Genomic DNA, 12911 nt, shown 5'->3' on the forward strand with positions numbered 1-12911 from the left:
TTCCATTTCTTTTATTGTTTACAGAAGGTGCTGTAAACTAGGTGCTATTACTCAGTTAATAATGGTTTGATTAAATTTATAGTCAACTTTTCTTTTTTCCCCACAGGCCAAGTAAATGTCATTGTTTGGATAGCACGGGTTCCCTCTTGTGGTTAACTTGACTTACGAAATGGCTTTTATTTCCCAGTGACAGTCTGAGTTATATTTAAACTACTATTAGCAAAAAACATAAATGTGAAGTATCTTACTTAATAATCAAATGTCCTAGAGGAAGCAAAGAAATAAGGAAATCCTGGAGATTTTGGATGGTTTCTCATTTCTTTTCATTATTGTTTTAATGATTCCTGTGTTCCTCTTTTTTATCTCAACCTCCAGTTAAAAATAAAAACAAAAACAAAAAACCAAACAAACCCTCCTTGAAATAAGCCCAAATCTCCTAAGTATGGCAGAGATCCTTCACATATGCGAGTAGGAACTAAAAAAAGTGAGGTGGGAATTCCTTTCAAAGTTCTTTGAAAAAAGGTTAGTAAAAGGCATTTAACTGTTAACCCGTAGTAGGTTATAAGAGAATTTATTTGATTTAGTTTGGCTCAACTCTTTGTTTACATGACTAGATACAGGTTAGAGAAAAAGGAAATATGATTCTGTAGGGTATAGTTGTTTTGGTTTTAAATGCTGTCATATCATCATTTCAATGTACATATTTCAAAATTGATACAAAACCTTCGTTTTAGCAGTACAGATAAGTCTTTCACATTAGGTTCATTATTGCACCCAGCTTGACTAGAAGTTTGCTCTGGAAGTGTGAAGTAGTGGCTGAAATATTTGTTACTGTACCTGGCACAGTGCATTTCATTTGTTTGATAATGAGTAATATTAGTCATTGGTGGTGGTGGTGCGATGGTGTCTCCTTGGTCTCTAGAATAAAAATATTTGACAAGAATTTGACCTTTCTTTCTCCTAGAGGAATCAGCAAATGGAGAGAGCTCCCACTTCTAGTTCCACAGGGTTTACTTTCAAGAGTTCATGTAAAACATCTGTGTAGCCAAAGGGCTTTTTCTAATTAAGAAGAATGGCCATAAAATTCCATGGCTATTTAAATTTACCATTGGTGACTCAAACTGAAATATTAATAGGGGTGCAGATGCAGACACAAAAAATAATGTAGACCTTATTATTGTGAAGAGCTGTTCCAGCTTGTGCAAACAAAATAAAAAAATAAACAAAAAAACCCCATGACATTCATCCTTTACTGAGAATTCCTGTTAGATTTCTTGTGCATTAGAGAAACTGATTAGCATACAAATTGTCCAGAAGGTATTGATTCAGATACTGAGATAGGACAATCTGAGTCCCATATATCACAACTGTGATTCTAAACCAATTCACAGTAAAAAGATGAAAACAATGTGAAAGGGGGATTGTGATCTGGCTTTAAAGATTTAACAAAAGGATTGCTTTGTTTTGGGCTCTTAAGAACCACACAAACATTAATTTCCTTTGTAGTATATGCAATACCTACATTTCATCTTACATTTCACCTTTCTTTTTGTAAGCTTTCCATCATTCCCTTTCATAAGAGCCTTTGGAAAGCAAATGCTTTAATTAAGTTAGTTTTTCTGTATCATATTTCTTTGTATTCTTTGGTATGGAGTTAACCTGAATAAGTACTGTAAGATTATGCTAGTATGATAACACTTCTTAAACAGATGGGAAAATAAGTAATTACAGGATGCAAAATCTAAAAGCAGTTTTCTCTGGCGAGTCACTGTATTTAGCTTTTTTTTTTATGGGATGCCATTTGCTAAACTGGTATTATAGAGGAAAGTCTTTCTTATTAGTGTAGTTGTAGGGATGGACAAAGGGAAGGTGGCAGAGATCACAGAGTAAAGTGCTTGGAACTGGTCACAGAAAGCAGCAGGCACAGGTCCTAGAAAATGAAGAAATGAAGATGACTTTTTATTTCATCACTCTCCACGATGCCTGAGAAATTAATATTTTTTACTGTAGGTGAGGCTTCACATGGTATTTGGTGATACTTGTGACATGCTGAACTGCTGTATTTCCATGAATAAGTAAAAGCCATGAGCTGATCAAATAGGTCACTGGTGTGGACAATACCCTGCTTCATGTGGATCCTGGGTTTGGGGTTGACCTTAAGGCCTGCTTCCTCAGGCAAACTAGGGCTTGTAAGCATTACAAAGCCTCCCTGGAGAAGCTGGCATTTTCAGGGAGTTTTCTCATCCCCCACTGCCAGATTATTCAGCCTCAGAAGAGGATGCCTATCTTCCCAGCCCCAGGGTGAATGCAGGGTTTGCAGCTGCTATTTTGTGAGCAAGAGGTTGCGTGGAAGGAGAAATCAGTTTGAAACTGAGGGGTGAAAAAGGCTGTTAAATGCCACTGCAGGGCAAAACACTGCATCAGGGAGTTAAAAACAGTGTGGACAGATGTAAGAAGCCGAAGTAAATGAAAAACTGGAGAGAGGTAGAAGTGAAAATTGGAGAAAACTAAACAGCCCCTTGTGGCTGTGGCTGTTGCCATCATGAGGACCTGAGGAGCTGGAAAGGACAGCAGTCCTTCAAGGACCGAGGCGAATGTGTCATGCTGCCTGGAAAGCCATCACTGCCTTGGAGCTTGAGAAAGTTATGGATTAGTTAATTTTAGTCCTACTAGGGAAACACAAATGCTAGGTTGTTTTTCATCCTTCGTTCTCTCTCTGGTATTTATAAACCAGTGAACTAATATCTCCCAGTACTTCTGCACCTGTAAAATCTAAAAAAATACCCCCAAACATTACCGTCTCTAAATACTCTGCCTTTACATCAACTGTGAAATGTTTACTGCAGTGTAGATGTCTCTGAACATTATTCCTAGGCTGAAGTCAGGCAAAAAGCTGAATATAGTAATGGTGAAATAGGAAAACGTTGATACAGAGAAGTTTAGAATTATTTCTGATACAGCTCTGTCACTAGTTGAGGGAGAACCAATTTAGTAGATGCTAAAATGCAGAATTCTGCTGTTCTCCTTGATCTTCATCTAAATTTTGATTATATCATTCCAAAAGCATCTTTGAATATGATTGGCCCTTTTGTTTAAGGAAAAGAAAGCAGGCTGTATCACCTGATAATGTAAGACTTAACCTGTGAGAAACTGGGAGCATTTATATGTGCTGAATGTGTCTAAAAGTTGCATCTCACATCTTAGATGGTGTGGAACCATGTGGCTGTCAACACTGAGTTTATGTATAAAAATGCCAATGAACAGTTATCTAATCTCTCCATGCAAATGTAGCCCCTAGCACTGTGTATTATGTATTATTCTGAATGGGTTTTGGTGAATTCTAGGTGCAGCTTCAACATCAGCAGTGGTTTTGTACTAACCCTTCAATAAAAAAAGATAAGAAAAGTAAAAATAAAGGGGATCCAGTTAGAACCAGCGTACTCTATAATTCAGTGGAAAATGTGACATTAGGCTTGCTTTACTATGTATCCATGTCTGCAATAGGGTTTTTTTGGTAAGTACTTCACCTGTGAATTAAATGCTTAGTAAAATCTTTGTGTGCACAAATATGCATAGCTGGTTTGATTTGTTCATTGTTTGGTTTTTTTGTTTTGTTTTGGACTTTGAGTTTTTTTCATCCTGGATACCAAATGTAAATAAAGTGAGCAGAAACCCTTCTTGGAATTGTGAAAGCAATTGTGATTGCAGTGAAGCAGCTGGTGCTGACTGGGAATGGCCAGGGATTACTGGTGCATCAGCCTTGTGTGTCCAGTCGCTCCTTCTGCCCAGAAAGGTCTCTGTGGGCCACAGGACATTTCTAAAGGCCTTTTACTGAAGTGTTATTCCAAAACATGTTGTCCTTGGAGGAATAAGGGGTGGCAGTAGTGAGGCATGATTTAGCTTGGGAAATTCTGCTGTTGTTTATATTTTATGTATACTCTTGCTGTAGGCTAGTGGAACTGGAATTATGATTGAGAGCCTGTCGTTCAAGAAATTACAGTTGAAATAAAGCAATGAAGTTTAATGCGTTTTCTGAGATAACAAACCTTAAAATGGAACTCATTGGTGGATTCTGAGATTACATTTATCATGATTTCTGTGCGGGGTCTGTGCTGTTAAAAGTTACTAGAACAGCAACCTCTCACATTATGGTTTTCACAGTTCAACCTCTGTTGTCTTTGTTCATATTTATAGGAGAAGCCCAGATGTACAAGCTAAAGAAGAACTGTGGAAACATATTCAGTAAGTACAGTCCTTGTAGGGTCTGGGAGATGCTTGGTTTTCCTCTAATGTAGTTATTCACATGCCCTGCACTGTGGCTATAAGGCATTACTTTCTCATTTAGTTATATGCCACAGTAAATTATGTGTGTGTTAATGACCTGCTGTGTGTAGAAGATACTGCAGATCACTGAATGCACTGAATACAGAAGGCCGTTGTATGTAAATGAATTATTAAAGAATAATGCATCGTTTTAGAGATTTATTCTTCTGTGGCTTCCAAAATATCTTTGTTTGTAATACTGACACTTTTAGGACGAGACCCCATATGCTACAGAACTACCCATTAGGCAGATATTTAGTTATTCCTGAGCATATTAATTGTTTAGGATACACAATGTTCATCATAATGTGAAGCAAGAAGATCAGATTTGCAGGGAGGTGAGAGGAAGGTGTAACAGGATGCAACATACGGCTGAAGCAATCAAGGTGAAGTTACACTTATTTCTAAATAGGTTTCCTATTTTGATGTCAAGATATCTTCAGGGCTGACAACAGCTTGTTTCAGTAAATCTTTTAAGCCCACTCTAATAAAAATAAGAACATTTTTGCACTTCATAGTTACTGTTACATTTTTTACTTTTCCTTATCCTTTATAGGAAGGAGCTTGTGGATCCATCTGGCCTATCTGAAGAGCAGTTGAAAGAAATTCCATACACTAAAGTAGAGTGAGTTTATGTCAGGATTTTTCTTTGTGAATGTAAAAGCCCACTTTTCTTGTTTTACTGTGTACTCTGTCATATTGAAAGAGAAATGGGTTTACACATAATCTCTGAGCTCTTAGCTACTCCAAATACTCATCTAGAATGGGTTGAATAAGGTTACTTAATAATCTTGAAACCTAGTATTTACTCTTTTTAAAACATGAAAAAATTGTCTTCATCTCTCTCTCTCTCTCCCACACACTCATGAATCTGTCAGATCTCTGTATGTTCTGTATGTCTCCCAATGCCATCCACGGATATTTTTTATATTATAAACTACAGAATCAGAGAGAATTAGATGCAAACAAGCAAATCTATTTATTTCCTAAACTTTTTCTTTGTTTTGAATATTTATTCTGCTCACAAGGCACTGTTTGACCTCTGCAACTCCCTTCCTGGCTTGTCATGGGCAGCTGCCAGGGCACAGCTATTTCCTTGAGAGCCAACACCTATTTCACTGTGATAATTGCTCATTTGGGATGCCATGTGTCAGTGCAGCTGCATGTGGCAGAAACAGCATCCTGGTTTATATTATAATGTGCTTCCACAACACCACTAAACAGAAAAGGCTGATGTTAAGGATGCTTTAATAAAAAATGCATTAATTTATACTTCATGCTGAAATATGGGCATGCCAGTTTGTGATCTCTGCACTTCTAAAGCATTGAATTCCAAGTACCGGCTTTTTTAAAAAAAGCATCAACCTTTTAAATTCAGCCAGTGCAATAAGCCATCTGTTATACTTTAATAAGAAATGGGAGGATCTCTCAGTCTGCAGCTGAATTTATGTTTTGTGCCAAAGATCTGGTTTACTAACCTACTGCTGTGAATTCTGTGTCTCTCTCAGGACTCAAGGCGACCCGATCCGCATTAGGCATTCACATTCCCCTCGAAGCTACCGTCAGTATCGGCGGTCCCAGTGCTCTGATGGTGAAAGATCTGTCCTGTCTGAAGTGAAGTATGTGAATGTGGTTATTAGCAATGCAACCCAAAAGCTATTCAAAGATCATGGTGATTAGAAGTAACATAAATATGGCTGATTGGTGGCACAGGATTCAGGCAATCCTCTAAATACTATGTCTTCTGAGCCACATGAATGAAACAACCACAAAACCATTTTTGGTCTATTCTGGGCCACAGTGGCTTTATCCACTTGGAAGGAGGAAAAACTGAAAAAGTTGAAATAAACCTGTATTTGCCTTTAGTGGTAGGTTATGAAGTTGCCTAAGGCATGAGAAGTCATGAGTTGCCTTCCAGATTCCTTCATCCTTAATAGAGTTAAGATATTATCTGTATTAACTCTGTAATTTGTTTTGTAGGAAGTCTAGTACAATTCTCTTCATCAGTGATCTTTAGGATCAGTCTTTCCTAAAAGACTGAAGAGGAGTGATGAATGGAAAAGTGACAGCCCCATTCTCAGTTGTAGTAAGGCCTTAAAAATATAAAAAGCAGTTTCCTGATGATGTCACCCACCTGGAAGGCTAGTTTTAGCTAGATAGCACCCTGAAGGAGGTGTAGCTCATCCATGATTTCAAATGAGACTCATCTTTACTCTGAGGTGGTGGGCACATGTTGCCCAGAGAAGCTGTGACTGTCCCATCCCTGGAAGTGTCCAATGCCAGGTTGGACGGGGCTTGGAGAAACCTGGTCTAGTGGAAGGTGTCCCTGCCTGTGGAACTAAACGATGTTTAAGGTCCCTTCCAATCCAAACCATTCTAAGGTTCTCTGATCTTGCATGAAGTTGGGCTGCTTCTGTAGACCAGGAGAAGACAGGGATGGGGTGGCCTGTGCCCTGTAGGTGCCCACTGAGGATCAGCATGATAGCTTTCAGATATCTAAAGTCAGGTGACAAACCTTTCAGATCTATGCAGCTGTCTGAGTTGGTTTCATTATTCTTCTTCTGTGCACTTATGTTTTACTTCATTAAAGCAATATCCATTTTGTGGTATCGTAATTCCAGTGTTAAAACTGATCTGGTTCCTCCACTGCCTGTTACACGATCTTCAGATGTGAAAGGTCCCAGCATCCAGTTGACTCAACAGGTTAGTAATTGTAAATCCTTTTCAATTTTCCTTTTTTTTTTTTTTTGGAGGGAGAAGTGGGGCTTTATTGCTTTATTTAAATTAAGTCTTGTTTTTCACTGAAAAGTAAAGCTGGCTGTGATTTTTTTCAGCAGCAGTATCACTTGAATTTTGCATTTTGATTTTATTTACAGTTTTTTGATATTTCAAAATACATGTAGTTCTGTAGCATATGCCCCTGTGAACATCTGCTTCTGCTGCTGGAGAACTCTTTTCCAGCTTGAGTTTCATGCATTCTTAAGATGATACTCTGCTCTTCACAGAAGGAGAACTTAATTTCAAAACTTTTTAAACTATGCAAATGGGCTTGTGATGCAGATATAATCACAACCTGCTAGCATTTTTTCACCTCTTTTAGAGGTCTTCTTAGAGTTTTGTTGCTTGGGCTTGAAGCATTTTTTTCTTTTCCTTTTTCTTTTCTTTTTTTTTCCCTCCTCAAATACTGAATATTTTTTTAGGTTATTAGGTTATCTAAAAAGGACAGAATATGTCTTTTCTAGATGCAATCACTATCTTTCATCATATATTATACTACTCTATCTCTCTTCTTTGATAGTTTTGTTGAGCTTCAAATGTGAGAAGCGAATTCTATTCAAAAGAACTTGCAGGTGGGCATGCAAAAGGAAAACCAAAACATGGAAGGGAAAATTCCAGATACCTAACTTCCCATATCAGAAATCAAGTCTGTTCATCTAGCGTGTGGATATACCAAAACTGCATGCTGATACTGTATGTCGTGTGGAAACTGCACAAAATACAACTAGCAAAACGTCCTATTTTATCTTATAAGCAATTAGAATAATTTAAGCTTGTACAATTTTAAAACAATAAACAGGTATTTTTCACATTAAGGCTAGTTAACACAATACCTATTCTTTGATAGGAATTAAGTTCAATGATACTTCTAATTCCTGCATATGATGGAAACTGAAAAAGATGAGCTGTCCTTGATGTTTCTGTAAGGACTTGCTCCAACAGTGTTGGGGAAGTTGGGTTACTTAAGGCTAAGCACATTTACATGCTCTGTAGAAATAGGTAACTTGTTCTGTTCAAAATCCACATTGTCTTATTTCCATTCCTATCCAATAACTTGTGGGTTAAATACATGCCTTATGAGGAATTAAGGTTAAAATGTTCAATGTCCATAAACAGCTCTCTTTTCCCTCTGCCCCAGGCCCCCTCACAACAGTGGCCATTAATTCCTTGTGAGTCTTTGCTTGCAGTGTTTTGCTAAATATTAAATAATTAATTATGGCATTTCCTGAATGGGCAGTATAGCACAGAGGCGCAGCAGCTGGCAGGAGGCAAGAGGGAGAAAATGTTCTGTTTGATCAAATAAATGTAGAGACCTCAATATTCGTGGCGTGTGTGTGTATATATATATATATATATATATATATATATATATATGTAAATTGCTGTATCCATAGCCTAAGGCTTTCCTAGCGACAGTTGGCAAAATACAGTATTGAAATTCCCCAAAACTTTTTCAACATGTTTAATTTGTTCTTTTCAGAGACTGAACGGATCTAAAGACAGTCTAATAGAAGAAACATCTCAGCCATCCCCTAATAATGTTGATGGAAAGCCCACCACCAAGATCATAAAAACTGTACAGGTGTCACGCTTCAAGGTGGAGACTTGACTGGTGAATTGAAGATGGTGCATGGATTTTAGTGTTTGAAGCTGAGAATTTGTTTATGTGTGCAAGGGAAGGAACTGACATCCACATGGTAGTAATTTCTTCAGGACACCTGGAAGTGCAGCCTTCTTGCTGGGAAGACCAAGCAATGCTTTTATCACTGACTGGATTTCACATTCTAGTGATGTGACTGATTGAGGAGAAGCTGCCTGGTAGACAACCAAAAAGAAAAGTCTTAGTAAAACTGAATGATCAGCAGTTACATTTCCAAAAAATGAACAAAAAAAAAAAAAAAAAAGAAAAAGAAAAAAAAAATTGCTGCAACAAAACAGGCTTCATGGTCTGCTATGTAAGTGAATAGCCTTGTTCCAAAAAGTGACTGTTAATTGACATGATCAGGACCAGATTCTTCAAGATAAGTAAAACAGTCATATTTTTGGTCAATTGTGCAATACAGTGTGATATGGGGAGAATTAACTTCATGATTTCATATGGGGATCAACTTATGTCCTGAGACATAAGGACTGGTAGCTCTTACTTGGTTTGTTTTAGCCTAGCACAATAACAGATGTCATATTTTTATTACAAATTTTGAATCAAAAATAACAGACTCAGTAACACTCTGCAGCAGTGAGTTCCATAGATGATACAGATTTACTTTCCCTTGGCAGTTTTAAGTGTTCTAAATTTTGAATGTCCTTTTATGTAGAGGGACTATTTAATTGAACATTCCATAGTGTAGAAATACATTTGCCAATTTATAGTAAAGCACACTGGAAACAAACTGGAGAATATGTACTGACCCACTGTATCAAGAACTGCTTAGCAAGGCACTTAAGTGCTGGTTAAATGAAACTTGTGGAGTAGTATTTAAGACAGCTAGGAAATAGCCTTTTTAAATTTTAGTTTTTAACTAGATTAGCAAAATCTGCCTTAATCTCCTATCCTATAAAATAATCTGTCACTTTTCTCTGAGCCATTTCTACTACGTTAAAATGACAAAGGCAGTATTTCAGGTATGATAACTACAATTGTTCTTTTCTATTCTCATGGTAGGAATACTAAGTTTCAATGATGCTGCACATTGAGTGGGTTATCTGCCAGTATGTATCTGAAGTGATGCCTGGCTCTTCTCTTGTCCTATCACTCTGTACAAATATCTGAAAGTCATTCCTCTGCCTCCCATTTGTCCACAGTCAGCGCATGTATGAGCCTTCTGGTGCTGCGAACTTCTAAGCAGCTTAGCAAAGTCTTTGTTTTTTTGTAATTTTTGCTGAGTGTAATCCTCAAACGAAATACTGAATTTGTCAAACAGCATTGTAAATGGCTTTAGTAGCTCATGCCTTTCTACATCTATCCTCCTTACACTCAACTCCCATGACCTACAGTGATTACAGTGATCCTGTGTTTTGTAGCCTGAGCAACACTGTACTAGGGAACTGCAGCCCTGTCAGGAAAGCAATACTGTTTGAGAACTGGAGTAAGCATAAGGGATTACCCATACACATTCGAACTAGCAAAACTAGTAAGTGAAGCCTTGTATGATGTGTTTTATTTTCCACTTCATTTTTTGATCCTTTTTTGTTTCACAGTCTGAGGTGGCCAGGTGGATGTTACTAGCCATGGCGGTAGCCGTACAGTTCACGTATTCCTATCACAGTATAGATTGGTCTGCAGGTTGGGAAATGCTGCAGTCTGCCAGGGAAGACGAATTTGCTCAATAAATACTATTCTTTGATCACTTACTTTGGACAGTTCTGCTTCTTCAGCTTCAGTGAACAAATCTAAGGGAGGGAAAGAGTGAAAAGTCCTCTGTGGTAAAAATTCTGTTATCATGGAGGTTTTTCAGAATTTTCTGAATTTACTACAGATTTAATCCTAGAACATCATTGGGCTTGCCTTAAAATATTCGCTCATTTTTTTTAAGTCTGTAAAATCGTTTTATTGTCATTGCTCCAACTTAAAGTAGTCCTTTAGGATCTATTTATGATCTTGTGTAGTATTCTCACAAGCAACAGTTAAAAAAAGCACAAACAAAACAAAAAGAAAAAAACCCACCCCAACCCCCCAAAAAAACCACCAAAAAAACCCCCACAAGCCCATCGCTTGATCAAGAGCATCACAATCTTTCAGAAGACCACTGAAATATGGCAAACCACGTATGAACTGGTTACAATGTCTGCAATGAAATTCACTCCTTGTTTCTTCCAGAAGGTGTTCCAAGCTGCAGCATTATACACTTGCTTGTAGTTTGCTGCTTTCTAAATCATTACCGTTAGTTTGCAATCCCTACTCAGGCACAGGCAAGTTGCACATATGTATTTCAGCAGATATGTGTTGTTACGATTTGAGAATTATCTGTACATAGTGTCCATATCTTGTCAATCTTCAAATATTGATGAAGAAGAAAATTACTTTTAAGGTTTATATCCAATCTCATGTTTTCCTGCATGTTGTCATCTGCCTGTGGGCTTTTGTGTGTTATTGCTGGATACCATCAGCCAAGTGTGTGGCATTTTACTTACTCCACTACGTCGTAAAATAGGCTTCTGTCTAGTGTAATAGTGAAAACTTTCAATTCTCAAGTCATCAGAGAATTGTTTTGTAATCAAGCCAACTTTTTTGCATTTAAAAGAGAAAGCTGTCTTCTCTTCAATGAGACTGTGTAGGAAGCAGGTTTTAGCAAGTCTAATGTCAGTCTAGGACACTACAATACAGTTTTGTATCCACAAAGGAAAGATTAAGCATATAATGCCTGTATTACACGTTGTCTGTGCCAAAACAAGGCAAAACTTGGGACATCACTGTCAGCTAATAGAACAGAAAAGGGAATTTCTTCCATATGTGTGAGCCTCCTTTCCCTTCAAGCTTCTTCTCCTGTCATTTGAGGAAAGGCACCCCTTTTATGATTTTTTTATTGTTGCAAGACACCTACAAGTGATCAATCATTGAAAGCACTTATTGTGTCACAGCTGTGCGTTGTAGATCTAAACCAGCACTACTCCAGTGACTGACCTCTTACAGCTCTGAGCTACACCTTGCCCTTTCCACTGTTGCTACCCTTCCCCAGCACTCTTGGGGCTTTCACTGCCTAGAGGCATGGATTTTCAGATCTGCAGTTTGGATGTCAGTCCAAAATGCTTGTACCTCCTGATGGGTCAGGTAAAGAGTCAGGCAAAAGACACGAGCCGCATAACTGTGTCAGGCAAAATGTACCCTGGGGTTGATGCTACACAGACCTCTACTCGTTTGGACAAAAAGGACTGATATTTGAGATATTCTCATCCTAATTCTGCTGAATTGATCTCAGGCTGACAAATATAACTTTGTGCCTCTGCATTTATCTCTTCTGAGACGTCTATAAGTGCTAAGCATTGGTAAGTTACAGAACTCTCTCAATAATTAGCAACAACTACAACATAGATAAACCTTTTGTGAAACGTGTTTTATACAATAAGAGGGTTTGCAACCACAGCACAAAAGCATTTTTGTATATCTCGTATTGTTCCTTAGCTGGTTTCTTTCATTAGGGGCTACCCTTGACCTGCTGTTTTCTACACTGCACCTATTTACCAGCATCATTTGCAACTTGTATTCTAAACAAGTTCATTATATTGAAGATGTTGGCTGGAAAAAAAAGTCAATACCATTTAAGTTGCCAAATCCATTACCTTTATACAGGTGAATAATGAACCGAATAAATAGTGTGTTTTCTTTTGGGAAGGTCTGTTTAATTCAAAACTCCCTAGAAAGATTTTGAAAACAACATACATAAACATATCAATGTGATGCATATGTTCTATGTACATTAAGTATTCATGAAGCAACTATGTGCTTTATTTTAAATTGAGGTTGATAGATGACTGTGTCAGTACTTGTGTCCAGGTTATTTAAAAGTCAAGTAAAACTTGAATTTTTAGGGCATGCCACGGTTGCTTGTGTGTGTTATTTACATTACACAAAGGTGCAAAGCCTTCAGAAACACAGATTCATTTGACACCACCATCTGGTAAAAACAGGTGTAGTACCGATTAAAATCCATTTGAGGATACAGTTACTCCAGATTAAGTATTTGTCCTCAGAGCAGGAATTTGTCAGCCCAAGTTTTATATTTCCAGTGTATATCCACACTACCGTTTTCTTACCTAAAAATCACCAGAAAAGCAACAGCAGACTAAGCTGTCAAACCAAACACACAGACGCT

At 37.7% G+C, this 12911-nt stretch overlaps 1 protein-coding gene across 6 annotated transcripts in view; it reads left to right on the forward strand.

The window, feature by feature from the left end:
- The window catches only part of EPB41L4A (erythrocyte membrane protein band 4.1 like 4A), a 142586-nt gene extending 129955 nt beyond the window's left edge, over nucleotides 1-12631 (forward strand). For all 6 annotated transcript variants that reach the window (XM_064641649.1, XM_064641651.1, XM_064641653.1 and 3 more), the window contains 5 exons: nucleotides 4195-4242; nucleotides 4880-4948; nucleotides 5832-5942; nucleotides 6945-7026; nucleotides 8582-12631. In XM_064641649.1, the coding sequence (XP_064497719.1) occupies nucleotides 4195-4242; nucleotides 4880-4948; nucleotides 5832-5942; nucleotides 6945-7026; nucleotides 8582-8710 (439 nt within the window). In that variant the 3' untranslated portion in view covers nucleotides 8711-12631. The remainder of the gene's footprint in view (nucleotides 1-4194; nucleotides 4243-4879; nucleotides 4949-5831; nucleotides 5943-6944; nucleotides 7027-8581) is intronic.
- The last annotated feature ends 280 nt before the right edge of the window (nucleotides 12632-12911 follow it).

Source organism: Pseudopipra pipra, chromosome Z (genome assembly GCF_036250125.1).
Source record: "Pseudopipra pipra isolate bDixPip1 chromosome Z, bDixPip1.hap1, whole genome shotgun sequence".
NCBI lineage: Eukaryota > Metazoa > Chordata > Aves > Passeriformes > Pipridae > Pseudopipra > Pseudopipra pipra.